Here is a 27,400-nt window from a genome sequence, read left to right as displayed (position 1 = left end):
CATGCAGACAAGACCTGTTTCGCTGGGGCTTATGCAGGACTTGAGCTGTGTTTTCTGCTTAAGAAAACGAGCGCTGCCTGCCTAATTTCAGGCTAGAACTTGTGCACGTCTGAATGACGCGGAGGCCTGTGGGATTCCACAGCTGCTATTGGGCGGGCTGCGGAGAAAAGGCCCGACTCGGCTGTATCGGCCCCTCTCTGGCGAACGGCTTGGTAAACCGGAGCAGCTTGCTTGTGTGGAGTGGCAGAGTGCCCCCGTTCAGACTCTCCGCCTCCCTCCCTCTCTCGGTCCCTGCAGAGTTCGTACAGATGATGACTGCCAAGTAGGCAGGTGCCGTCCCTGCCCTGCCCTGCCCTGCCCTGCCCTGCCCAGCCCAGAGCGGAAGGACTGCCCTCGGCTTCCCGAGAGATCTCGCCCAGCCCTGCCCGCCTGCCCGGCCCTCTTGCTTCTTCGTCGAGGCTTTAGCGGTTCGTAGCCATCCTCGGCCGCCCCGTCCCTTCCGCTTCCCCTTCCCTCTGGGCACCTGCTGGGGAGGGAGGGGGAAAGTGGGGCTCAGCTCCTGGCGCTGGGGAGTCCTGGGGGTGTCCTTGCCCCTGGGCAGCTGCGTCCCTTCCTCCCACCTGTGGGCGGCAGGGTTGTGTGGCCGGCTGCCGCCTCCTGCCTTCTCTGTTGTCTTCCTGGGAATCTCTGCATATCTTGGATTTACGATGATGATGATGATGATGATGATGATGATGATTGTAACTGCTAATTCCCCCCACCGCCGCCGCCCCCCCTCCCCCTCTTCCCCAGTGGCTTCAGGGAGTGCTTCTCTTCCATTCCAGGCGGCAGGGGGTGCCAGGTTCCTTTTCCTTTTCAATAAAGTCTGTGTCGTTTCAAAACAGCAGGGACCGGCGTGCTGGTGTTGCAGGGCGCCCTGGTGTGGGTGGCTCCCCCACTGCCCGCCGGGGAGCAGGCCTGCCTCTCTAGCCCCCACCCCGCCCCCCAGTGCCCGCCCAGCCCCTTCTCCGTTCCATTTCCCAACTCAAGAGCCAGCAGTAGTTCATGGGAGCCTGCGAGTCATCAGCACCCGGACTGCTTCTGGCAGCTCTCTAGAGGGGGGGTGGCGGGCTTAGCAATGGGGAGGGAGGTGCCAAGGCTGTATCTCGAGGGAGGAGCCCCCATGGAGCAGGCAGAAAGCCCCAAGTCCAGCCCCAACAGGCAGCCTCTGCAGGCTGAGCTGGAAAAGCCCCTGGAGAGCGGCTGCCAGTTGGTGCAGACCGCCCTGAGCCAGCTGGCCGAAGGGAGAAGGCAGCTGCCGCTGTACAAGTCCAGGCTGGGTAGAGAAGGCGGCTCTTCAGAGAGACCCACTTGGGGGCTTCCCTGGCGCCCACAGCTAGGGTGGCAGAGATGGGCGGCTGCTGCTGCAGCAGTGGGGCTTCCCCATGCATCTGGCCCTGCCCCGCCCCAGCTGATTCTGTCAGAGGCCAAGCGGTGCTGGTGTGTGTGGTGTGGAGCAGCATGGCTTGGGGTTGCTTCTGTGGGCTGCTCCGAGGCCCAGCGTGCCCTCCAGCTTCCCAAGGCAAATCCAGCCAGTTTGGCCAGCGGCAGCCATGGTAAGAGTTTCCCACTGCCTGGACTCGGGTGGGTCGAGCTTGTGGAAGTTCCCCGGCCTCAAGGAAAGGACGACCCCATTAGCTTGAGAGGCAGTTTTTTATTCTCAAATAAAAAATACAGATGGTTTGGTTGCATGGACGAGGTGCCCAACAAAGGCGAGTTCTTGGCCTTTTGTGCTGCTTAGAGGAGGACTTGAATACACTCCCCCCACCGCCCCACTGTCCCCACAGCCTGGAGCGGGGAGGGGGGACATGGCAGTTAAGACATACACACACATAGATACCCGCGCACGCACACAGATATACCCCGTTGCCCTCAGGAAGGGGAGCCCCCCCCGCTCCCCCAGAAAAACAGCTGCCAAGTGCAAAAACCCAAGTGAGCGGGGAGCCGCTGGCTCTGCTAGCAATTCAGGCCAGTTTGAAACGGGAGGGACTGCGGTGGCCTCCCTAGAAGGGGGAAGCCAAGCTTTTGGGGAGGGGGCTGAGAGTTCTGGAGAGCTCCTGACAGCTGCCAGAATGCCTGGGCTCAAAAGGGGCCCCCTTGGAACTGGCAGGGTGCTGGCTGACATGGGCAGCCCTCGTTCCTCTGGGAGGGAGCACCAGCCCACTTCCCTGCGGGCTGCAGGGGGGAGCAAAGGCTGGCTTCGCATGAGCCCACGCCCGGCCAGGGCTTCCAGGGCAGGAGGCAGCCCTTGGGGCCAAGAAGCTGCTTTGGCACTTCTCCTGGCCTTCCACACACCTTGCTAAAACTGGCTTCTCAAGCGCACACTCAGGATCTCTGCCCCCCACCCCACCCTGCGCTCGTGCTCTCTCTCTCTCTCTCTCTCTCTCTCTCTCTCTCTCTCTCTCTCTCTCTCTCTCAGCAGCCCTGGGAAGAGATCCTTGGAGAAAGAGATTGCACCTTGTCACATCCTTCCGAGGGCAACGGGGAGGCAATTCTCCTCCAGTTAAAGGCGGGAGGGGAAATGGAAAAGAAACAGAGACTGACTTAAAGACCTTTCCTTAAAATGCAGACCTCTGTATTGCAGTGGCCAAGTTAGATCAGCTGGACAGGGTGTGAGAGAATGGCTTTGCTCAGGGTGGGAGAGGCTGGTGATTGAGAACAAGCCACTAGGAGGAAGTTTGCACCAGAAATCTGATCTGGTGTGAGTGGGTACTCTCCAAGTCCCTCTTTCCCCCCAGGCCCGTTCCAATTTTCCAAGTCTGGAATTGCACTTCCCTTTAAAGTGACTGGCTTCCTTCTCCCTCTCTTCTCTAAGGCCCTTTTCTAGAGTCTTAGCATGTTCCTTATCTTTATTCCAGACGATTTAATCCAGAATATAAATGCACGCACACAGAGACACACTAGACTAGCATACTACCTCCTTCATTTAAGTCGGGGTTAGTCCTCCGTAGCCCAACATAGACTAACAACACCCTGTAGTGCAGGCAGCTGGGAAGGTTAAATACTAGACCTCTTCTCTCCCCCACAATTTCGCATTAACAAATGTCTTTGGTTCCATTTAATTAGCTTCAAGTGGACCAGCAAGTAATTAGCATCGTCAGGCTGTGTTTTGCAGAGCGGAAATGTATCCCGTTTGAACAGTCCCAGCATGTAAACACAACCTGCTTCCTCCTTCCTACAATGATGCTGCGAACAAATGCTCACCCTGGGATAGGAGCCACAGGATGAGGAGCATCCATTTGGCTCGTAGCCAAAGGTCTGGATCTCCCTCACTTGAGAAAAAGGACTGTCCTGGAAATGGAATTTCCATGCAGAGTTCACATTACGAAGGCCAAAATAAATGGTAGGGGGCTGCAGTGATCAAATCCAAGTTAACGGACCTGGAATCCTGTCGCTTAAATTAGAGTTGAGCAGAAGTCAGAAACTTTTGAGAAACTCCAAATCCTCAAATTGTTGTTGTTTTAAATGTGAGCGGTACTGGTTTTAGGTAAAAATCTAGTTTCCAGTGAAAAGTCCTTAAAAAAGAGATTGCTACCTAATTACAGAGAGTGGCGAGGCCCTTCCCACTGTCCTCATGCCAACTTCTAGCCAAGAGGGGCTGGTTGTGAGACTCTAAATGTGGGGTATGGAGGGAACTGCCCCCCCTGCTCCCCCGGAGGCTGAATTCAAGTGTGCCACTGCAGAAACCCATGTTTGCCTTCAGTATTTCTTTTTCTTTTTTTAAAAAACATAGAGACATTTCTCTCTCTCAAAAAATAGACTCTTTCCCTCCACCTCCCCATCCCCTCAACCCATTATTTTTTCCTGAAGTGCCAGAACTTAAGACAGATCCTGCTGAGGTCATGGGGCAGACAGGGAAGCCCCTTTGCCCCTCGTCCACCAAGGATTGGGGGGCACCCCTCTCTTTCCTGCAGAGGTTCCTATTTGGTTTGCTAACCCTCCTGTCCCCTGACCCAGACCGCAGAGCAGCACGCCCTCTATCCAAGAAGCAGGGGTGGGTGGGGAGTAGCGCACACACACACACACAGCCGGCTCCCTGTGATTTGCAGCCCTTACTCCCTCCCACCCCTCTCTGGAGGGGATCTCGGGTGGCCACCTTTTTGCTTTCAACCCGGCTCTGCTCCTGTGCTTTATGGCACAGCCTGTGCAGTGTAGAACAAAGCTTTCCCAACACTCTCCATGCTGGGGAAAGGGCTGCCTGTTGCGTTCCTGTGTTTGCATTGAAGATGCAAGGGCCAGAGCCAGTAAGAGAAGGGAGGGGGGAGGGGGGGCACCCCAGTGGGACGCCACAGGAGGGAATGTCCAGCCCCCTCCCACAGATGTGGCTTTGGGCTCAGAGTGGAGGGGGCAGACTCTTATCCTCCCCCTGCCCCCTCCTGATCAAAGTGACATTAAAATGAAGCGGGGGAACAAACCCCCTAACCTAGCCTGTCTTTGGCTGGGCAACCTTAGGAGCTCCCCTGTAGCCCCCGCTCCAACTCCAGTCCCAGGGCTCGGAGAAAGGACCAGCCCGCTTGCTCTTGGGGGGACAGGGAGGCAGATGGGTCGCCCCAACCCAGACAGGCAGATCCTTGCCCTGGGGCGGTGGGGGCAGCAGCCCCAAAGTGGATCTTGATCTGGCTCTGAAGAAGCAGGAGAGCTGCCTCCCCGCCCTCCCCATGGCAAGCAGGGCTGCCCCCTCGGGTCCTGCAGGGCCGCAGCGTCCCCTCCCAACAGACCTTTGCCGCTTCAGCCACAACCCGGGATGAAGATGTCACATCAGATGGGGGTGGACGTGGGGCAGGGAAGATGCTCCCCCCGCCCGCAACAGCAACATAGACAATAAATACCCACTTCCTTCCTTCCTTCCTTCCTTGTGCACAGCCCCTCCGGGGGCCTGTGCTACAAGGGGGGCTCGTGGCGGCTGGCAGGGGCCTTGGCTTTGTGGGGGTGGCAGGAAGAGGAGCCGGAGGAGGAAGAGGAGGAGGAGGAGGAGGAGCTGCGCCGGGCTTCCCCGCCTGTGCTCGACATCTTCAGCTTGCGCCGCTTGGCCAGGGGGGCGTTCTCCACGCTCTTCAGGAAGAAGCCTTCCCGCTTGCCCTTGTTGAAGGCCTGTGGAGGGCGGGGGAGAAAGAGGACAGCTTCAGCTCTGCCGCTGCTGCTGCTGCTGCTTTGGCATCCACCTGTTAGCCAAGTGCCTCCTGGTACTTCTCCCAGCAGCTCCCTCAGCCCAGCAGCGCTGCTCGTGCCTGGGAGGGTGGCTGCACTTTTCTGGCCCCCTCCTGTTGTGGGCTGTCACCGCTGCCCTAACTGCTTGGGCCGGGGTGTGTGTGTGTGCCTCTCTTCAAGCCCCCCCCTTTGCAGATGTGCTGGTCTCCTGGCCCTCTAGCGGGGGGGGGGGGGCTGTTCTGCAGCAGAGGCTCCCCCAGCTCCAGGCCGGCCTGCTTTCCTCTGGTGCTTGGGGCCTCCCCTGTGTTCTCTCACCCGGCCGCAGCCCTGGCTGGACCTTCTTACCATGAAGGCAGCGTTGACGCCGGTGCGCACGGCGGGCCCTGAGCTCTCCAGGATGTCTGGAGTCATGAGTGGGGTGGACGAGAGGGCGCTCCCGTCCTGCAGCCACTCGCTGTCCCGCAGGTTGGACATCTTCAGCCGCTTGGCCGGGTTCACCGTCAGGAGCCCTGGGCAGAGAGTGGAGCGGATGAGCCGCTGGGGGCTTGGGGGGGGGGGAGAGGGGAGCTCCAGGCCCCACCTCAGTGGCAGATCCGTGGCTGCGTGGCCAGCTGTCATGCCCCCGAGGAAGTCCAGGCCTAGGCTGGGCTCTGGTCAAACGCAGTGCAGACCTCTTGGGAAGAAACACAGCCAGGCTCATGTGTCGATAAAGAAAGAACAAGCATGAGCCGCCTCCTCGCGTTGTGGTCCTCCTGGGCCCGGAGGAAGCGGGAGCAGCTTTCTGACCCAGTGAACTGAGCGGAGAGCGGCTGCTTTGCCTCTTCTCTTTTCTCTCTGTACCTAAAAGTGCTGCCAGCCCAGCCCAGCCCAGCCCGAGAAGCGCCCCCTCCTCACCTCTGACTAGCTCCTTGGCCTCCTCAGAGACGTTTCTCCAGGCCTCGCCCTCCAGGGAGAAGCGCCCCTCCTTGATCTTGTGCATGATTTCGGCCGCGTGGCTTGCCGCACTCCCTTCCTGGGTGCTGTGGAAGGGGACCTGGCCCGAGAGCATGGTGTACTGGGGCGGGGGGAGAGAAGAGACTCCAGCGGCTGGGCAAGAAAGCCCCACTCCCTCCTCTCCCCACGAGGGCTCGGCTGCCCCCACGCTGCAGAATCAGGCCGCCACCCCATGCTGCCCCCCAGAGTTGCCCAAGAGACCAGCCCCAAAGGCCTCTGCAAGAGGGAGGCCATTTCTCCCTTCTAACTGGGAGCTCTCTGCCGCCTGGGGAGAACCGGCAGGTCCATAGAACGAAGACGGGAGGGTGCCACCTGCCCCTTCCCTGAGGCTGGAGGCAGCTCCCAATTAAAATGCAGGACCTCCTTTCCCAAGCTTGTCCAGAGCAAAACACGAGGGACAGCAGCCTAATGGCGCAGTGGGGAAGTGACTGGACTAGCAGGCCAGAGGTTGATGGTTCGAATGCCTGCTGGCATGTTTCCCGGGCTATGGGGAACACCTAGATATAGGAAGGTGCTGAAAGGCCTCATCATCTCATGCTGGGCGGGAGGAGGCAGTGGTCAACCCCTCCTGTATTCTACCCAAGACACCCGCAGGGCTCTGTGGGCGCCCAGAGGAGTCGACACCGACCTGGCGGCACACTTCAAAGTCCCCACTTCTTACGGCCCAAGACCCCCAAACAAAAAGCAAAAACTGCAGAGTTGCAGATAATCAATTCAACTGACAACAAGCCTCCCTGGCATTGACTCCGTGCTCCAAAAGCCAAGTTGCTTTTGACTCCGGGCGCCCACAGAGGCCTGTGGTTTTCTTTGGGTAGAATCCCGGAGGAGTTGACCGTTGCCCCCCCCCCCCTGCAGTCTGAGAGGACGATGCCTTTCAGCCCCTTCCTCTGCCGCTGCTGCCCCCCTCCCTCGGCCTGGCCAGCAGACACTCACCAGGATCACCCCCAGGCTCCAGAGGTCGCAAGACTCGTCGTAGCCCCCGTCCAGCAGCAGCTCCGGGGCGGCGTACTGCAGGGTGAAGCAGGGCGTCTGCATGGGCTGGGAGTTCTGGGGGCGCAGGCGGGCGAAGCCAAAGTCAATCACTTTCACGGGGGCTCCCTCGGGCTCGTCCGCGTAGAGGATGTTCTGGGGGGCAGGCAGGGCAGGTCAGCAGCAGCAGCAGCAGCAGCAGCAGCCACCGGACCCCTGGGCTAGGGGAGTGCCCCCCCCTAGGCTGGGGCGGCTGCTACCTGCCAGTTTGCGGGGGGAGGAGGCTGTGGTCTGCCCCCACCCCGCCCATGGACTCTCCCAGTGCCATGCCAGGGAAGCAGGTGGCAGCTGGACGGAGTGGGGCCTGGGTTCAAAGGCTGTGGGGATATAATGGGGCAACTCCACGTACAGGAGCCTGAATCCCTGGGGGTGGGGGGCAGACAGGAGCCTTCGCTCAGGCCAAGTGCATTTCCCCCCCCCCCCCGCCGTGAGGCTCTGCCTCTGGAGGCCTGGCCGGGCTGTGGCCCCTCCCCACCCACCACGGGGGCGGCCTGGCTTAGGCCCCTCACCCAGGCCCCTGTGAGCCCTGCAAGAGCCTTCCCTTGGGGCAGGCCTGCACAACGCAAGGCCCGGGCGACACGGGCGAGGAAAGCTTGCGAGCAGCCTCCTCCTCCCTCCTCGTGCCGGGGGCAACTCCGACTTCCTTTCATTCATCTTTCCAATAATTAATTTGAGTACAGTCTTTAACGTGCTGACTCCTTACCTCAGCCCCTGCCTACCGAGTCACGGCTGGCTGGTTCCAGCCCACCAGGGCCCCATGATCCCCTGAGGGGGCTCTCTCTGCCAGTGGACATGGCAGGCAGGGGCTGAAGCAAAGGGTCAGCACCTCTCTTCTTCTGCACGGAGCACAAGGGACTCCACGGCAGCCCCGGCCAGGGAAAGGGGAGGCTTCTTTGGGCAGTTTGCAGAAGCCTTGGGAAAGTGCAGCGGGTGTGTGTGTGTGTGTGTGTGTGTGTGTGTGTGTGTGGATCCTCCCCCCCCCCCCGGGGCATCTGCAGGGGGTGCCAGGAGTGGGAGAGAAGTCACGAGCACATAGGGGTTTGCTCTTTCTCTCTCTCTCTCTCTCTCTCTCTGTGCTGGGCCTTTTGCCGCAAGAAGGGCACACAGATCCCGCCCGGCAGTGCGTGCTGCAGCCTGGGGGCTCTGGGTCCCAGTGTCTCCCCCCCCCGCCCACCTCAGTGCTCTGTGAGGTCACCGTGCCCCCCCCTTGGAGGAGTATGCTGCTAGCCCCCCTCCCCGGCCCACCAGACTCCGCTTGCCTCGGGCTTGAGGTCCCGGTGCACCACTCCTGCGTCGTGCATGAAGCTGACGGCGGACACCAGGCTGCGCATGATCTGGCTGGCCTCCGACTCGCTGAAGTGCTGCTTCTTCTTGATGCGGTCCAGGAGCTCCCCGCCTCGGAGCAGCTCCATCACCAGATACGTGTGGTACTGTGGGCAGCCGGGGTGGGGTGGGGTGGGGTGGGGGGAGAAGGAGTCAGCGGAGCAATTCCAGAGCCGGAGCCAGGAGAGGGCGGAGGGCCCTGACCGAGGGGGTGGGGGTGAGGGGGCTTTGCTGAGACACCAGAGGGGGCGCGCACACACACACACCCCTGCCCCAAGTCACCTGGGAGAGCATCCGTTTGTCTGATGGGCAAGCAGGATGTCTGGCTTCAATAAAGACACTTGCTAGCTGTCAGAAGTGCCGCTTAACCTGGAGCCCAACAGGGTCTCCTCAGGAGGAGGAGGAGGACTAGCCAAAGGACTCCTCGGGAGCAGGATTTCTTGGCTGCCCCACACCTGGGCCAGGCAAGGTTATTTAAGCCACTTCCTGGCCCAGAGCCCTTGCTGTGTCCTCCCTTGCCGAGAGCAGGGCTGAGCTCCTGAGCCTTCAGGCCCGCTCGGGGCAGCTCCGGATCCTGGGCAGCCTGCCCACCCTCCTCCTGACTCTGCCGGCGTCCCCAGCTTGCTGTCTGGTTCGCCTGACTCCCACCTCCCTGGGACATCTCGGGCTCTGCCCCGAGACCCTCTCCTGGTGAGTCCCACAAGGGGTGTGTGTGTGTGCGCGCGCGTTCGCGGGTGTGTGATGCCAGCTCAGTGTTGTCAGCACTGACTGGCAGTGGCTTGCCAGGTTCCAGATGGGTCTACTCTGACTGGCAGCAACCCTCTCAGGTTTCAGGCTCAGGGGTCTTTCCCACCCTCGCCTGGAAATGCTGCCAGGGACTGAACCCGAGACCTTCTGCATGCCAAGCCCTGCAGAGGTTCTGCCGCTGAGCTGTGGCCCCCTCCCCTAAAGGAGCTACTTCACGGGTGGCAGGTAGTCACCCCTCCAAATGCAAACCAAAGTGAACCCTGCTTAGCAAAGGAGGCCGCTCGTGCTCATTACTGCAAGTCCAGTACTCTAAAGAGCAAAGAGGTGGATGGGAAAACATTCCGCCTGAATCTAAAACGATAAAGCTGCATTCCACTGAGTCAGACATTGAGTCGGTCCATCTCGGTTAGTTTTGTCTGCACTGACTGGCAGCAGCTCTCCAGTTATTCAGACAGGGGCCTTTCCCAGTCTCACCTGGAGATGCTGCCTGGGACTGAACCTCTTGTATGCAAGGCTTTACCATGTACGTCTCTAACTCCTCGCCAGTTGCATCCGGATTCAGTTATGGTCATGCATGGCCCCAGCCTGCTCCTAACAATCCCGGGCATCAAAATCTGCCAGCAAGGGCCCTGGCTTTTTCATTGGTGGCCCCTGACCTCCAGGGATGAAGCTGCTCTGGGAAGAGCATCTAGGTCCCGAGTTCCCTCCCTGGCAGCATCTCCAAGACAGGGCTGACAGAGATTCCTGCCTGCAACCTTGGAGAAGCTGCTGCCAGTCTGTGTAGACAATCCTGTGCTAGATGGACCAAGGGTCTGACTCGGTATATGGCAGCTTCCTATGTTCCTATGTCTTCTATAGGCCTGCGAGAGGCTTCTGCCTCTGAGAACCGAGGAAGAAGCCACGTTACCTGGTCGTGATGGACGTCGTGTAACTTGACGATGTTTGGGTGAGTTTCACAGATCTGCAAGGCGGCCACTTCACGCTGGGTGTTCACCTCCATCCTGGATTGGGGTGGAGGAAAAAGAGGGACATTTCTTTATCTCAGTGTGGCTGATATGGGTATGCATGCAGCCAGCTCATCTTTCTTGGTTTGAGGCAACCAGAACTGTCCTCCTGTAGGCCCAAGTGCCTCACTGGCTGAAAGCTGGGGAGCAGAAGAGCCTCCACTTGCATGCAGAAGGTCCCAAGTTGTCTCCCCTAGCGGCATCTCCAAGAGAGGGCTGGGGGAGATTCCTGCCTGCAACCTAGGAGAAGCCGCTGCCAGTCTGGGTAGACAATCCTGAGCGAGATGAACCAAGGGTCTGACTCAGTAGATGGCAGCTTCACATATTTAGTTGGGCCTTTCAATGTGGGGAGAGCCTGTAGCTTAGAGGCAGAGCCCCTGCTGGGCAGGCAGAAGGTCCCCAGTTCAGTCCTTGGCAGCATCTCCAGGTAGGGCTGGGAAAGACACCTGAGCCTGAAACCTTGGAGAGCTGCTGCCAGCCAGTGTAGACAATATTCCCACTACTGCTACGATGACTATTAACACTGAACTGGATGGGCCAAGGGTCAGGCTCGGTATAAGACCGCTTCCTATGTTCCTGGCGCCTCGAGACAGAGTTTGTCCTTGGGTACACTGATCCAGGCGGAAAAGGACTCACTTCAGATGGGAAGGGGTGGCTGCCATGGCACCCCGCTCGGCTCATGCCCAAGGACAGAAGCATGGAGACCTTGAGCTGAAAGGGACCGCCTTGGGGGTCTTCAGCATTTCTTTTTCAAGTCGAGAGCAGGGAAGGCCTAGGAGCAGTGTTCCCTCCAACAGGGATGCCCAGATGTTGCTGACTACAACTCCGATAAGCCCTCAGCAAAAGCCATTGCAGCTGGGGATGCTGGGAGTTGTAGTCAACAACATCTGGGAATCCCTGTTGGAGGGAACACTGCCTGGGGGGCCTTGCTTCCCACGATCTGGCGTTGCTGGGATTTATTATTATTTTATGTATTTATTTAAACACATTTGTATACTGCCCAAAACGCAATTCTCTGGGCGGTTTACAGCAAATTCTAGCTGGTCTCCACCCCCCTCACTGGCTGGAGACACTTTGGTTCACTCCTAGGGAGCATCTGCAGCCCTGCCTACTCCACCCTGTGAGGGGGCTCCATGGCCCCCTGGCCAATGGCCCGGCTTCCTGCCCCCCAGCCTGGCGCTTTCCCTCGGAATCAGCCGTGCATGCAGGGAAAAGCTTGACATGCAAAAGGCAGGCCAAGCCCGGGGTGTGCCCCCACTACGGCTCAGCAGGAGGCCAGATGGCAAAGCACCTTTTGCTGATGATCTTGACAGCGAATTCGGCCCCGCTCTGGCGCTGCCGGCAGCGTCGGCACAAGGAGAAGCTGCCCTCACCCAGCGGTGCCTCCTTCAGGTCCATCTCGTACTGCTGGAAGAACGAGGAATCCTGGGCAGAGGAGGAAAGCGTTAAGAGCCAGGCTCCCCACCCCCTGTCCAAATCCCCAACTTGGCTGTGCAATTCACTGGGTGACCCAGAGAAGGTCACGAATTCTCTGCCACAAGATGTGGTGACAGCCAACAACCTGGATGACTTTAAGAGCGGTTTGGATAACTTGATGGAGGAGAGGTCTATCAACGGCTACTAGTCGGAGGGCTATAGGCCATCTCCAGCCTCAAGGCAGGATGCTTCTGAGTCCCAGTGGCAGGGGAGTCACAGCAGGAGATGAGAGGGCATGCTCTCACCCTCTGCCTGTAGGCTTCCAGCGGCATCTGGTGGGCCACTGTCTGAAACAGGATGCTGGACTACCTTCTTGGGCCTGATCCAGCAGGGCTGCTCTGATGTTCTTTTTGCTTACCCTGCTACATTTACTTCTGATGGACAAGAAGGCAATTCCCCTCCACTCTTGCAGATTTCAGTACCAGGGCAATATTTTATGATGGACTAGACGGTAATTTTAATGTGCTCTGTCAGATTTCAGTGCTGCGGTGAACTTTTCTGATGGGTAGCATTTTATGATGGACTAGACTGGAACTTTGGACATGCTTAGAATGTGACCAGGGAGGAGAGCTGGTCTTGTGGTAGCAAGCATGGATTGTCCCCTTTGCTAAGAGGGTCCACCCTGGTTTGCATTTGAATGAGAGACTACATGCGTGAGCACTGTCAGATAATCCCCTTAGGGGAGTATATTTTAAAAGAAAAATAAATAAAATAAGAAGGGGCCGTTCTGGGAAGAGCACCTGCCTGCTTGCATGCAGAAGGTTCCACGTTCCCTCCCTGGCATCTTCAGACAGGGCTGAGAGAGACTCCTGGGGAAGCCGCTGCCAGTCTGGGTAGACAGTCCTGAGCTAGATGGACCAAGGGTCTCACTCGGCCGAAGGCCGCTGCCTATCTTCCAATGATCAGCTGGATGACACCAGATGTGAATGGCTTGAGCGTTTGTCTTTGCCCCGCTGAGACACACTTCAGGAAGGAATCGGAGAGGCCGTCTCTCAGAAACCACCCCCAGCGCCTGGCTTGTCTCGGATTCCTTCCGGCAGTGCATCTTGACTGGCCTATGACAGAAGTACCAGGTGCTTCCTGACACCCCCAGCCCCCCAGCTTAGGGGGGCTCCCCAGCTCCCCTTGCAAGGAGTGTGTGGCTACCTTCAGCATGGCGCTGCGGGCCACAGCGGCGCTTCCCGGCCGCTCGCCGTCCAGCGCCGCCCCGAGCACGTCCGCCGTCACAGCATTGCAGTTGAAGAGGATGGAAGGTGCAATGAAGGAATAGCCCTGGAAGAAACAAAGCCCCGGAAGTCATCTTGGGAGGCTGGCAGAATCCGCAGGTGGGGAACCACGCACTTGAGCAGTCTTGCTAAAAGAGTAATCTATGTCAGTTTTAATTGCTTCAATCTCGGGGTAGGCAGCCTTGGCCCCCAGCTGCTGGTTGAACTACCACTCCCATAATCCCCAGCCACAGTGGGGTTTTGACCCACTGCCCTTTTAACTGATTTGTTCTTGGTTTGTTTTCTAAAGCAATGTAAAAAAATATTATTGTTGCACAACAAGGTACAAGCATCAACGTTTCCAGCTTCTAGAAAACTAGTCAAGGGAACCCGGGTTTTTTTACCATCAATCAGAGGTTCTCAAACTTGAGTTTGACTACACTACAATTCCCATCATCCACAGTCCCAGAGGCATATACTGTAACCTAAACCTCAATACACCCACCTTTTAGCCCTGTTCAGATGAGATGTCTGTGTGTGCATGACAGTGGATGTGTTTATTTTGAAACTGGACCCTCTCGAATGCCAGGTACAGCTGAGAAGCGTGCCACTGTACATAACATGAGAGGAGCCGCATGCACACGCCTGAGGCAGTTTGAGTGTGGACCACAAGGGGTGAAAAGGGCTTCAGAGACCTTGGGAGACTTGAAGAAGCCCAAGGAGCGATTCCTTGTCCAGAGGGAAGGCTGTCGTGAAGCGTTCGGTTTTTCATCTCTCATCCCTGCCAGGTCTCCCTGGCATTCCTCTTTGGCCTCGGAGCCCCTGGAGACAGAGAACTGGTCTCTGCTACACAAAGCCCTTTGGGGAAGTTTTTCCTGGGGGAACGCGTTTCCCTGTTCTTCCAAAGAAGAATCCGTTTTCTCTGATCAGGTTCCAGGCCTGGAGATTTTACTTCCTGCGTGGGTGGCATTCACCAAGCCCTCTCCTTGGGCCCGGAGTGGCGGCTGTTTTTTTAGAGAAGGGGAAGGAGGAAGTTAAGCTGAAGCCACAACTGAAACGGGGAGGGGTTTCGAAAAGCACCCAGCCAGGAAAGGCCTCTGGTCCAAGCCCTGCCGTGGCAAAGAGGAGGAAGTGGCTACCAGCGGCTTCCTGAAATGATCAGGCGCCGATTATGGCTGAGAGCCTCACTCAGCCAGTGGAACAGAGACGCCCATCAGGCTTAAAGGCCCTGGCCTCGCTGGTTAGACGGCCCTCTGTCAGGGAGGCTGCCGCAGATCCCTGCCCGGAGCAGACTAGGAGAGCACCAGGGCCCCTGCCAGCCCTCAGATCCTGCCAGTCTGCTGCAGATCACTACCCCACAACTGCCAGCTGCTTGCAATTGACATTCTGGCCACCCCGGTCCTCCGCAAACGGCAGGAAGAGGCCAGCCATGAGTCTGAAATGGACAGCCTCTGCCATCCAGGTCTCTCTCAGACGGGTAATCTAGTAGCTCTGTGCCACCGAGGACAGTTCCTCTGCCTGCTGCGGATAACCTTTCCCGGCGGCTACTAACATTTAATATTTCAAGCCTGGAATTACAGACCACTCTTCAACCAGTGCTCTCCAGCCTTTTCTCTCTCCTTTGGCCTTTACCTGGAAGACGCGGTCGAGGCTGGGAGGCGTCCCCGCCGGGGAGTAGATGGGCTCCAAGCTGGTGAATTCCTCGGCAAAGTTCCGCACGTCCAGCTCGCTCCGGATGAGGGGCTTGAAGGGGGGCTTCACCTGGCGAGCAGCCAGCTCTGTCCAGTCCAGGCCCTGGGGAGACACAGACGGCGGCAAGAGGGGCCCGCTCAGTCCGGGAACGGGCGGAACAGTCACGGCCAACCTCCATGCAGTCTTGGGAGCTGGAGATCCTTCGGGGTCCCCAATTCCTCCGCATCCTGACTACAGGTTCCAGTTTCAATGGGTCTCCCACTGAAGACACAGTCTGGATGTGAGCCATGGTCTTCCATACGACAAAATTTTATTACAGCTTAGGAGAGGAGAGTGTGGCCAGGACCCAGCATGGAGAAGTGGTCAGAGTGCTGGACTAGGACCGGGGAGACCCGAGTTCAAATCCCCATTCAGCCATGAGACTCACCGGGTGACTCTGAGCCAGTCACTTCTCTCTCAGCCTAACCTACTTCACAGGGTTGTTGAGAGGACAAACTTAACTATGTACTCCTGGGAGGAAGAGCGGAATATAATTTTTTTTAAAAAAAACACTGGGTCTCTCTGTAGTGTGGAGGTGTGGTTGGGGCAGGGGGAAGACCCCCGGGGTCAGGACGGACAGGGAGCTGCCACATACAGAGTCAGACCTTTGGTCCCTCTAGCTCTGTCCTGACTGGCAACAGCTCTCCAAGGTCTCGGGTTCAAGGTCTTTCCCAGGGAGTATCTACGTGGATAAAGTACGGTGATTAATTTCTTATGAGGATTTCAATGTATTGTACACATATATGGAGGAGAGGGGAGATGCATACTCGATACTAACGCAGAATCATCTTGTCACGAGAGGAGCTATTCCAGACCTTCTACAGTTCTCTAGTTTCATTTGGCTTGGAGAAAGGGCCTGCCCTCCACTCCTGCCTGTGGCTTCCAGCGGCATCTGGTGGGCCACTGTGCGAAACAGGATGCTAGACGTGATGGGCCTCCTTGGGCCTGATCCAGCAGGGCTGTTCTGATGTTCTTATGACTTATTTCAAGCGTGCTCCGGTACCAAGGTCTTTCCCTACTCTATCTGGAGGTCTTCAGAGAGGATCCTAGCTACCTAGAAAGCGGCCTCATAGCGGGTCAAGCTAGCTTGGTCTTGTCTACACTGACTGGCAGCAGCGCCTCCCAGGCTTCAGGCGGGAGTCCCGCTCAGCCCTACTTGGGGATGCTGCCGCCAGAGATTGAACCGGGGACCTTCTGCTGGCAAAGCAGGGGCCCTTCCACGGAGCTGCAGCCCCCATCCGCAGACCGGCAGGGCCGCTGTGGCCCCCCCACCCTGGCAAGGAGGGCCCTGGGCCTCACCCTGAAAAAGGGGTGCTCTTTGATCTCCTGTGCTCCAGTGGGGCCCGAGCCCAGGCGCTTCTTGGGGTCCTTGCACAAGAGCTTCTGCAGCAGGTCACGGGCCACCAAGCCGATGAGCGTCGGGAACGGGGGGTTGCACTTCAGGATCCGCCTAGAAGCCAGAGAAAGCCGTGAGAGGAGAGGCTGGTCAGGTGGCAGCCAGCAGCAGGACTGGTCCCCTTAGCTAAGCAGGGTCCGCCCTGGTTGCATATGAACGGGAGACGACTTGATGTGTGAGCACTGTCAGATATATTCCCCTCGGGAGATGAAGCCGCTCTGGGAAGAGCAGAAGGTTCCAGGTTCCCTCCCTGTCTTCTCCAAGATCAGGCTGAGAGAGAGACTCCTGCCAGCAACCTTGGAGAAGCCGCTGCCAGTCTGTGATGACAATGCTGAGCTAGACAGACCATGGGTCTGACTCAGTATATGGCAGCTTCCTATGTCAGGGCTGGCGTTGTGCCCTCTGCCTGCCAAGCCGCCCCAACCTTGTTCTGATGCCCGCCCTCCCACCAGCCCCTGGACCCCCACCCATACTGGGTCCGCCGCCACCCCTCTGCCTGCACCCTTTTGCAAGGTCTGGGCCCGCCAGGGTCTTCCCCGCTCACCTGGACACCTCGGCCTGCGTGTTCTTCTCCCCCTCCAGCGTGAAGGGCGACGCCCCCGTTAGGAGCTCAAACATGAGGATTCCCAGGCTCCACCAGTCCACGGACTGCAGAAAAGGGCAGCAGCCAAATCAAGCCAGCGCCACGCCCCGATCTCCTGCCTGCCCTCTTCCTCCTAATGGCTCCTTTAGTGATCTCTTAGGAGCCACCTCCGTTACTGACTGCTCTGACCAGCACGATTGCGCTCTAAATATAAAATTAGTATATTTGGACGGCGTACAGGTTTTATGCTGCCGTCACGGCCATGGCTTCCTAGCAAGAATCCTAGGAATTGTAGTTGGTGGGGGGTGCGGGGTGCTGGGGGTTCTCATTTGGGGGACTCTTGTCCATCTCCCAGAAGTGCCATAGTAGGGAGGTGGGAAGCAGCCATCCACCAAGTCCGTCCCTGGGTCCACCTGGTTCAGGGCTGTCTGCACGGACTGGCAGTGACTCTCCAGGGTCTCAGGCAGGAGTCTCTCCCAGCGCTACCTGGAGATGCCAGTTTCAAATCCACGAATCTTGTTCTAAAGGCACAGCTTGGTGGGTTTCTCTGTGCTCCGCTGCTGCTGCTGCTGGCTGAAATCTGTCTTAATGGCGTATTGGGGCTTGCTTTCCAGTTGCACCCGGCAGCTTCCCGGAGCAGCCTTGGGGGCCCTTCTACTGGCCCTTCTTCTGAAGCCTGGAAAGCAGGGTTTGGGCCCCTCAAATACATAAACCCGCACACCTCACCCCCCTTGCTGCAGGGTCTGATCTTTGGTCCATGGGCTTAGGTCCTTGCCTTCCTGCCGTTTCAATGGATTCGATTCTGTCTGCCACTCACCAGGTTCTGCCTGTCATGGGGGGTGGGGGAACTCTGGAATCCTGGAAGCAGGATTTCTGAAACAGGGTCCCCCTGGCCGCCCTGTCCAGACCTCTGTCCTCACCTTGCCATGCCCACTTTTGCTGCGAACGATCTCCGGAGCCATGTATTCAATGGTGCCACAAAAGGAAAAAGTCCGCTCTTTCTGTGGGGAGAAGGGACACAGCTGAAATAAAAGAGGAAAGTGATGGGGGGGGGAGAGAGAGGGGGCCCAAAGGGAACCTGTCACACTCTGAATCAGAATACGGGTCCATGGGAACACAGGAAGCTGCCATACCGAGTCAGACCCTTGGTCCACCTGGCTCAGTATTGTCTACACTGACTGGCAGCAGTTCTCCTGGGTTCCAGGCAGGAGGCTCTCCCAGCCTTGCATGGAGATGCTGCCAGGGATTGAACCGTGGCGCTTCTGCATGCAAAGCAGACCCTACTACTGAGCTACGGTGTGGCCTCCCTAGGGCTGCCAACCTATTTGGTGGGCTGCTGTGCCTGTGCTTTTTGGGATGATGCACACCTCCACCCAGGCAAAACTTCCCCGGAAGAGGCCTGCAGAACTGGAGCCTGTCGCTGCCTATGCCTTGGTTCTGTTTGGGATGTGTGTGTTTGCGGGGGGTGGGGGAGAGGAGCAAGACATACATCCTCGGTCACAAACTCCTTGCTCAGCCCGAAGTCCGTCAGCACCACGTGCCCCTCGTTGTCCAGCAAGATGTTCTCCAGCTTCACGTCCCGGTAGATGATGCCCAGCTAGAAGCAAGAAAGGGGCAGAGTTAAGGGAGTATTGCACCGGTCCGGGGTCCCCACAGGCCAGCCAGCCTGCCTTTTCTCCCACCTTCCTTCCGCCTCAGCTGCTTGGAAGGAAAGAAAGGGGTACTCCAGAACAGGGCTGCAGAACACTCCCCCCACACACACACACAAGCTGTTGCTGGACTCCGGCTTCCATCATCCCCGCCACAGTGGCCAATGGGGGGCGGGGTTTGAAGTCCAGCAGCAACAGGTGGGCCCAGTTTTTGCAGCCCCTCTTCAGAATATCTGCACCCCGTCCGTCTTCCTGCCCAAATCTCCCTCGCAGGAGGGAAGATGGCCCATCTCCCCCACTCCCACCTCCCAGCTCTCACCTTGTGCAAATGTTCCAGAGCCAGCATGATCTCCCCACTGTAAAACCGCACTTCCTCCTCCGAGAAGTGGTCCCGCTGGTAGAGGTGGGTGAAGAGTTCCCCGCCACTCACGTAGTCTAGGAGGGAAGCGGCCAGGGGTCCGTCAGCCCGGAGACGACAGCGCCTGGGTCCAAAACACCCCACCAGCACCCTCAAACCCCACCCCCACCCCACGGATTTCCTCCAAGGCGAAAAGGGGCTGTTGGAATCTTCCCCTATCCCACACAAGCCAGATTCTTGAGGTGCCCTTCCCCGCCAGGGATACGGGCTTCTACTTCTTTTTTTTTTACAAACAATGCACTGACCTGACTCACCCCCTCGCTTAATGTGGGTTACGGACATGAGCGTGGTTGTGTGAACCAGTGTTCCCTCTAACAGGGATTCCCAGAGATTGTTGACTACAACTCCCAGAATCCCCAACTGCACTGGCTTTTGCTTGGGAATTATGAGAGTTGTAGTCAACCACATCTGGGAATCCCTGTTAGAGGGAGCACTGGTGTGAGCCCATGCCAAGCCAGGGATCACAGCTGCCTCTCAGGGCGTCAAGCTGCCTCCTTGGCACGGCTCCACACAATTGTGCTCGGGCCAGTAACCCACATTAAACCGAGATTCGTCTGAGCCATTTGTTGAGCGCAAGAGCAGCTAAGGGACTTGGCGGCTCAGCCTCCCTGCTGCGACCTCCCTGTCTCTCCCCACCCCCTTACCGAGGATCAGGTGGAGCTTGGAGTCCGTCTGGAAGGCGTAGTGCAGGGTCACCAGAAAAGGCGACTGGCGGATGTGCTCCAGCACCGCCCGCTCGGTCCGCGTGTGCTCCGTGGTCTTGGCCTTGGCCACGATGGCCGCTTTGCGCAGCACCTTCATGGCGTACAGCTTCCCGGCGTCGTGGCCGCTCAGCTTGCGCACCAGGAACACCTTTCCGTAGGCTGGAAGGCACAGCGGACAGATCAGGAGAGCGGGCGCCTGCCGTCTGCACGGGGCACTCGGGGGCAGTGGCCAGAGGCCCCCCAGGGAGGACTGGGCCCTGGCAGGAGCCGTGGGTCTCTGGGCCCTCCTCTACTTGACGGCAGATGGGAGAGAGACGTGCTCGCGGCATCTGCCGTCAGGCTAAGGAAAGGGGCTCCCCAGCGGGGAATCGGCCAAGCCCCACCCCCAGTGGCCCTATTCTGGCTTCCCAAATCCGGGTGCCTAATTTGCATCTGATGTCAGTGGGCTGGAAAATAATTTCTGAGCCCAAGAGGGACGCCACGTTTTGCTCCATCACTCTGTTTCTACACAGGCTGGAGCTTAGCCTTTTTTAAAATTTATTGTTTAATGAAAGCTGAAATCTGGGAGAATCTGGGTGGGTTCAGCAATCTGGGTGAGATGCTTAAAATCTGGGTGAAACCCAGAATCGGGGGGGGGGGGGCTGGCCACTCTACACACACTCCTTCCCCCTTCCTCATGGAAATCCTCCCTGCTGGCCCCTCTTGGACTGAGCAGGGAGCTCTGATTGAGTGCCTCTCTCTCACGAGGAGCCCCCTGGGGCAGAGAACTATCTTCCTTTTGCTAGGGAAATTTCCTTGAAAGCTTTTCCCCCTCCTGGAAAGGCAGAGGGGAGAGGTTCTAATGCTAAATAATAGAGAAGCTCCCCCTTCCTTCCAAGCCAAGGTTGGCCGTGAAGTGGCCAGGAGGAGGCACCTTCTTAAAAGGGTGGCAGCACTCTTGCATTCAGGCGGGGGGGGGCCTTGAGCCAGGGGCCCCCTCCAGCTCCGCACAGCATCCCTCCCAGGGGCCCCTGCTGGGTCTCCCTTGCATTTCTTTTTAGACTGTAAGCACCTTGGGGGCAGGGAACCACCCACAGAGCTTAAATGGGGTGGTATATAAATGTGATAAACAAAGGCGATGGGTATTTTCTTCTGCTAGGTAAATGGCTTCCAGACCATCTTTGTTAGAAAGCCGCGTATAAATAGTTCAAACAAAACCAAAAACGTTGACACTTTGGGGTTTTACTTTCTGGCTTTGATGTTCTCACAGGTTAGCATGTCGCTGTGCTCTGGGTGGCATCCTGCAAACAGCAGCGTCTTGCAAAAGCAGAAGGAGGAGGAGGAAAAGACATTCCCTGTGCCCGCGTGCGGCAGGCTGGCATCGGCTCACCTCCAGTGCCCAGCACCTTGAGCAGTTCGAAGTTCTCCATCCCCACCTTCTCCTCATGGCCTGTCAAGTTTGCTGTGAGGAGAGACAAGGTAAAAAACGGCCCAGGTTGAGGTGGGGAGGGCAGGGCTTCTGGGCCCCTTTCTGGGAAGCCCCAGCTCCCGCCCAGCAAACCTCAGACGCGACTCACACTGGAGAGCCAGGGATGATGCTGTAAGGGCTTGAGCAATCTCAGGTGCCCAGGAGCTGACAGGGTTGCCCTCGATCGACACCCCAAGACCCCAGAGCCTGTACTGGCAGAATCCCCCCCCCCCGTGACTGACCTTGCCCACACCACCTGCCCTGGAACCGCCATGGGTGGGGGGGGGTCCCTTCCCAGCAACGACTCAGAGCAGCTCCTGAATCCAGCACCCCAACAGAAACCCTCTGCCGGAGACCCGGTTGTGATGACCACCAGCTCCTTTGGTGGAGACCCCCAACCGGGCCTTCTTTAGGGTGGCCCCAGGGCTCTGGAACACTGTTCCCTCTAAGGCGTGCACATGTGCATGCGCTCCCAAGTTTTTGGATGTCTGCTCAGTTCATTTTCAATCGTGCTGAGGCTGAATCGGGAAGGCCCCACTCTGAATGCCATGATATTGCCCGCCAGAACAAAACTCATTCCACACCGAGATGAAGAAAATTAGAGGGGCCCCTGCTCTGGAACAGGCTCCCCAAGGAAACCAGACCCTCCCCTTCTCTGGCTGTTTTTGGGGCAAATCTGGAAAACGTAGCTGTTTTATCCGGCTTTTAGTTTACAGTGCTTTGAAGTTTGACTGGCGGTTATTTTAATTTGCTTTATAGGATTTCAGGCTTCAATTGCTGTTGGGTTTTAATTGTAAACCGCCCAGAGATTTTATATGAGGTGGGCTATAAACATGACAGATACATAAATAAATGCCGCCGTAAGTCCAGATGACCAGACACTGCCGGACTGGGGAAGCCTCCCAAGAGAGCTGCAGGCCTGGCTGCCAGGCACTTATTGGCTAATGGGTCTACTCCAGAGGAGGAGTAACAGCCGCAGCAGACGCCCAGGGCCTACTCGGGAGCCAGGCCAGCTTGCAAGAAAGGGCGTGGCCCTCCCAGGCCTAGAAATATTCCTCTTCCTCTTGGAAGAGCCTTTGCGGGTGGTTTGAGCTGGGCCAGCTGCCACGGGCCACTCTGCAGACCCTCAGGACCACTGGCAGGCCTTGGACTACTCCTGCTCCTGCTGCTCTGGATCTGGGCCTCTCCCACCTGGTGAGTACAGGCAGCTGATGGCCCACTTGTGGGGCTCAAGGGCTTGCTGGGGGCCAGAAATCTAAGCGTGGTGCCTAGAGTAGGGTATGGAGAGGCAGGGTGACCGAATCCAACCTCTGCGTCCCAAGCAGTTTCCTTTGAAAGGGGACCAAGAGCTCCCTGCCCCACACTGCCCATGGCGGAGTCTGGGAATTCTCTTCCGTGTCCACGGTCTGGTCCCTACATTGGGGGTTGCTGCTGCCTCCCCTGGATAGGTTGGTGGAGGCCTGTGGCAGCAGATTCTGGACGGGAAGACCTCCAAAGAAGAGGGGCAGGAGCTGGGCACATTCAGCCAGAAGTGAAGGCTACAGGGAGATCAATGTCCCCAGGGAGGTCGGTTTGTCCTATTTATATATACCGCCAGATTCTCTCTCTCTCTCTCTCTCTCTCTCGGTGTTATACATAATCTAAGTCACCATAGAAAAATAAAGCGAACCCTTCAAACACTGTCACGGAGTAAAACAATTATAGTAAACCGCTTCAAATAGTTAATTAAAAGCCTCCTAGGTGAGCGGCCCTGTTCTCTGGTGCTGCCAAGGCGTTGGAATTGCAATTGTGGCTCCCAGCCGCATCTGGTGGGCCACTGTGCAAAACAGGATGCTGGACTAGATGGGCTCCTTGGGCCTGATCCAGCAGGGCTCTTCTGATGTTCTCATGGAGGCAGGTTTAGGCTAGATATGGGGAAGCAGCCTTGTGTGTGTGGCAAGAGCTGTCTGACCGTGGCCCAGTCTGCCGGGTACAGTGCAGGGCTGGCTCCTTCACGGGCGGCTTTCTAACAGGCGGTGATCACCCCACCTCTCTCCAGAAGGCTGCCGCAGATGACAGGGGGCTGGTCTAGATGACCCCCCAGAGCCCCTTCCCGCCCTGACCTTCTATAGCTGGATGCAAGGAGAGCAGCTGCCAGTCTTCAGCAGTGCATGGACTGTTGCGGGTGGATCAGCCCTGCATTTAGCAGGCTCAGGGCCTGCGCCTCCCGCCCTCTTCCTTCGCACAAGGGAAACAGCAGGCAGGGGATGTGTTCTTCCAAGCTCTCCCGGAAAGAGAAACCCGCTCCCCAGAACCCATCTTCAGCAATTGTAATCAAGCCATTTCATGGGGGCTTCTTAATCTTGGAGCTCTGGATGTGGTGGCTGGACTACCACTCCCATCGCCCCCTGCCACACCGGCAGGCGGTGGTGGGAGTTGTAGTCCAACCGCATCCAGAGCCCCCTTATTTCCTGAATTCGGTAGCCTCAGACTGAGGTTAGTGGCCCTTTTGCATGGCCTTAAGAGGACCCCTCATCCTTGGGATCCCCCCCCCCCGAGGCTGTTACCACAGCATGCCTGGTTATGGGCCCCGTGGGGAGGGAGTGCCAGTGGCGACCCATTTCTCCTCCTCCTCCCCCCACACCTGGTGCCACACTCCCTCGGCTCATGCACACCTCACAGCCCCCCCCCTTCCCCCCCCTCGGGGTTCTCGGGTGCAAAGGAGGAGGCCCCATTTCCGGCCGGTGACTCACGACTTGGCCAACAACCCGAATGGGAAACGGGACGGCAGGAACAGCGAGCCAAAGAAGGTTGGCACCCAGTTCAGCCGCTCTGCCAGGCTGGCGTTCACTCGTCAGAACAGAAGGCGCCGCCTTCTACAGAGTCAGGCCCTCGGCCCAGCTAGCTCCGTACTGCCGACACAGACTGGCAGCTGCTTCTCTAAGGTTATAGGCAGCAGCCTTTCCCAGACTGACTTGAAGACGCCGGGATTGAACCCGGGACCTTCTGCAGGCATGCAGGTGCTCTTCTCCAGAGCTACGGCCCCTAAGAAGGGGACTGCCTTACAACACTCGCCTGTAGTCTCCCATCCAAATGCAAACCAGGGCAGACCTTGCTTAGCAGCTCTCACACCCACGCTTTTCACTTAGCAGATGTTGTTGGACTACCACTCCCATCGTCCCCTTCCCCCGCTTTATCCTCACCACAACCTTGTGGAGTAGGCACGGCTGAGAGTTAGAGAGTGACCTGTCCAAAGGCACACAAGGAGCTTCATGGGGATCTGAACCGGGGGGCGGGGGAGCACTGCCAGGTTGACATTCTTATTTATGTGTTGCATGCATTATTGGGGGGGGGCTATTTTAATTGACTGGGGGCCCTCATCAGGCCCCGCAAGGCAGGGTGCAAATCTCCCAGCACACTCAGGGCTCCCTCATAGCTCTTTACATAAGACCGGAAGAGCAGCCTGGCTGCTGGATCAGGCCCAAGGAGGCCCATCCGGCCCTGCACCCTGTTTCCCACAGGGGTCCCCCAGATGCCTCTGGGGAGCCCACAGGCCAGAGGGGAGGGCAGCCCCCCCCCGCCCCGCTGTTGCTCCTCTGAAGCGGGGACCCAGAGGCCTCTTGCCTTCTTCAGGCCCGGCCCGGCCCCAACACGCCTCTCTGCCGCCTCCTTCACACTTTGTTTTTTTGCAAGGAAGCCGAGAGTTTAACGCAAGGAACCTCTCCCCGCTCCCCTCCCCGCCAACCTCCTTCCTACGCTCTCCCAGATATGGAGTGCGTGTTTCGTTTTGTTCTCGCTAAGAACCTCTTAATAAATGGCACACACCATGCAAATAATAGAAGCCCACACCCTGTGTGTTTCCATTGCAGAGATCGGCCTCTCTGAACCAGTTTTCAGGGCCTGGGAGGCTCAGTCCTGGAAAACCACTGTGAAGGGCAGCCCTGAGCATGTGCAGAGAGCATTTGTGGTCGCCAGCGAGCCCACCCGCCCCGGGAGTCGGGACAAGGGTTTCTAGGGGAGAACAGAATTTGCAGACAGGTAAGGGCTCTGCTGTCCTTTTTAACGTCAACATTGTCTCCGAGGGGAGAACCTGGAGAGGCTAGGCCCTACAGAGAAGCCAGAATTTCCTTGCGGGATCAGACCAAAGTCCTCTACCTCCAACAGAGGACAGCCTGGTGCTTCTGGGAGCACACGGGCAGGCCATGGAGGCCCCAACCCCCTCCCTGTTGTCATTGTCTCTGAATGAGGAGGTTCCATTTTTCGCTACCACGGGCCGACAGCTCTTGCTGGGCAACTCCACTTTATCACCTGGCTGGCTCACCCAGAACTGGGGTGCAGTCTGGTGGGGCGGGGACACCGCTGGGGGCATACAGGTGTGAGCAGCCACGGAGAGGGCATGATTGGGCAACTCCTGGCCTGAGCCAAGATTGGGCCCTCCCAAGAGGAGGGAAAAGGAACTCTGCTCACTTCCCCCCAATTGCTTTCCTGCCCAAGGTGTGCCTCAGCCTCATCCCTCAACAGGAGAGGCCTCAGTTTCCCCGTCTGTAAAATGGGCACCACTGCAGACTACCCCACCACCACCACCACACACCAGCGGTCCAGTGGGTGAGTGTGCTTGGGCCCCGAACCAACTGTGGTGGAGGGGGACGCCTGCCTGCCTGCCTGTTTCCAGAAAAAGGGTGACCTCTGAGCATGTCCACACTGTGCCCCCCCCATCACTGCAATCTCTCCCAGGCACATGTACCCCTTGGGATGAAAAAGTGTGCGTGCCCACCCCAGCCCGCAGAAAGGGCAGCTTCTGAGGGGGACTGATGAGCCCCCACCTCCCTCCCTCCTTCTCATGGGGAGGGGGCCTTCTCTGCAGACAGAAGATGCAGAGTGGCTCGGGAGGAGCGGGGGGGGGGCACCAGGGCGCGCTCCCAGTGCTCGCCCCCCCCCCTCAGCGCTGCTGCTGCTGCTGCTGCCGCCTTCTGGCGCGCGCCCCTCTCCTGCCAAGCGGCCGCCCACCCGCGACGCCTCCGCGCTCCCCTGCAGCTCCCTCCTCGCCTCCCCTCCACCGGCTGTCAATCCGGGCGGCTGGGGGGGACGGCGAGCCCCCCCCCCCAAAACGCGGCTGCCCCGGTCCAGCTGGGGAGGCGGGGCTTGCGCGCGCGAGGGGCGGGGGTGGCCAGCGGCCCCCTCCCGGCCCCGGGCAGCCGAGGGCAGAGGTCGGAAGCAGGGGCCGGCCGGTGGCCGTCGCCTGCCCCCCCCCCCCCCGCGCTTCCGTGCGCCCGGCGGCGGCTGCTGCTGCGCTACCCGGGGCACCCCGCCAGTCCCGCGCGCGCTGCAGCTGCAGCAGCAGGAGGGCCTCTCCCCGGCTCCCCACCTCCGACGGGCGCCCCGCCGGCTCGCCCCTGCCCGGCCTGCCAAGGGAGCCCACCCGCCCAGCGCGGCGCCCGCAGGTACCGTCGGTGAGGGGCAGCTCCACGGTGGTGGTGGCGCTGGTGGCCTCCTCCTCCTCCGCGCCGCCGTCGCCCATGGCCCGGCCGCCGCCGCCGCCGCCTGCTGCTGCTCGCGCTGCTGCTGTCGCCGCCGCCGCCGCCGCCGCCGCTCCCGGGCCGGGCTTACATGGTGCGCCGCCGCGCGAGTAGCAGCAGCAGCAGCCGCGGGCCCTGCGCTGCTACTGCCGCCGCCTCGCGCTCGCTTCCTGGTGCCGCCGCCGCCGCCTCCTCCAGGCCTGACTCAAGCGGCAGGAATGTGGCAGCAGCAGCAGCAGCAACGCCCGCCCCACTCGCCGGGGAGGGACGCCGCCGCCGCCGGCGGGGACCCCCCTCCTCGCTGCCCGCCCGCCCGCCCGCCCGCCGGGAGGTGCCTCCTGCTCTTCCCGCCGCTGCTGCTGCCGCCGCCACCGTCGAGCACGTCCGTCCGCCCGCCCCTGCCCTCGGGCGGGCAGCGGGCGCCCGCTCTGCCCCGAGAGGCGGCCGGGGAGAGGCTCAGGCGGCGGCGGCGGCAGACCCGCGGGGGCGCCTCTCCGTCCCCTGTCCCCTGGTGGGACACCGTGCAGGGCGGGCGTCTGCTGGGACTGGCCGAGGCAGCTGCGCCTCTCTTTGCCAGCCTTTGCCTGCCGCTCACCCAGCCCCAAACCGAGGAGGGGGGCTCCCAAAGCAGCGGGGCAGAGGCCGGCTTGGCTCCGGCCAGGCGCCTGCGGCAGCAGGTGTGCCGCAACCCGGCCATCGGCCCCGCTCCTGGTCAGACAGGGCCCCCAGCAAGAGGGCTACCTGCCTGCGGGCGGCTGGCCCCCCTCTGCCCCTGCCTGGCCTGGAGCGGGCTGGCTGGGACCTTCGCTTGCGGGGTCGCCCTTGTCGAAGCCGCTGCCTCGGGGAGGTCAGCCGGACATGAAGGGAACTGCTGGCGGCCGAACTTTAACAGGGCCCCAGGAGCAAAGTCCAAGAGGTGACACCCCCCCCCGACCCCCCTCCCCAGGGAAGATCCTACTATGAAATTATTGCACCACTTATTTTGAACGGGTGAAGGCCCTTGTGGCTGGGGA

General features: G+C 59.1%; 2 protein-coding genes across 2 annotated transcripts in view; one reads left to right on the top strand and one right to left on the bottom strand.

Moving 5' to 3' along the window:
- LOC128337100 (calmodulin-1) overlaps nt 1-27,400 on the top strand; it is a 48,524-nt gene that overhangs the window by 5,370 nt on the left and 15,754 nt on the right. Inside the window, exons 6-8 of the mRNA XM_053277703.1 lie at nt 298-10,225; nt 20,695-20,903; nt 24,741-24,909. Coding sequence (XP_053133678.1) covers nt 298-326 — 29 coding nt within the window. The 3' untranslated portion in view covers nt 327-10,225; nt 20,695-20,903; nt 24,741-24,909. The remainder of the gene's footprint in view (nt 1-297; nt 10,226-20,694; nt 20,904-24,740; nt 24,910-27,400) is intronic.
- On the bottom strand, nt 1,679-26,578 carry RPS6KA4 (ribosomal protein S6 kinase A4). The gene is made up of 17 exons (XM_053277678.1): nt 26,317-26,578; nt 20,815-20,886; nt 19,386-19,604; nt 18,643-18,758; nt 18,164-18,271; nt 17,595-17,675; nt 16,636-16,739; nt 15,995-16,145; nt 14,597-14,758; nt 12,906-13,031; nt 11,575-11,708; nt 10,187-10,280; nt 8,469-8,639; nt 7,114-7,305; nt 6,082-6,241; nt 5,533-5,696; nt 1,679-5,130 (listed from the first exon to the last, which is right to left on the bottom strand). Exons 1-17 carry the CDS (start codon nt 26,387-26,389, stop codon nt 4,921-4,923), a joined length of 2,337 nt encoding a protein of 778 aa, XP_053133653.1. The 5' UTR covers nt 26,390-26,578; the 3' UTR covers nt 1,679-4,920.

This window comes from Hemicordylus capensis, chromosome 14 (genome assembly GCF_027244095.1).
Source record: "Hemicordylus capensis ecotype Gifberg chromosome 14, rHemCap1.1.pri, whole genome shotgun sequence".
NCBI lineage: Eukaryota > Metazoa > Chordata > Lepidosauria > Squamata > Cordylidae > Hemicordylus > Hemicordylus capensis.
Note: the sequence above shows the minus strand (reverse complement) of the source record. Positions and strands in the feature narration are given on the sequence as shown.

Excerpts from the sequence above, each read along its gene's own strand:
- RPS6KA4 (XM_053277678.1), bottom strand. The coding sequence starts at position 26,389 with ATGGGCGACGGCGGCGCGGAGGAGGAGGAGGCCACCAGCGCCACCACC. Across the intron at positions 14,759-15,994 it reads AAGAGCACCCCTTTTTCAGG|GGCCTGGACTGGACAGAGCT; the intron begins GTGAGGCCCAGG and ends GTGTCTCCCCAG. Across the intron at positions 10,281-11,574 it reads GTCAAGATCATCAGCAAAAG|GATGGAGGTGAACACCCAGC; the intron begins GTGCTTTGCCAT and ends ACCCCAATCCAG.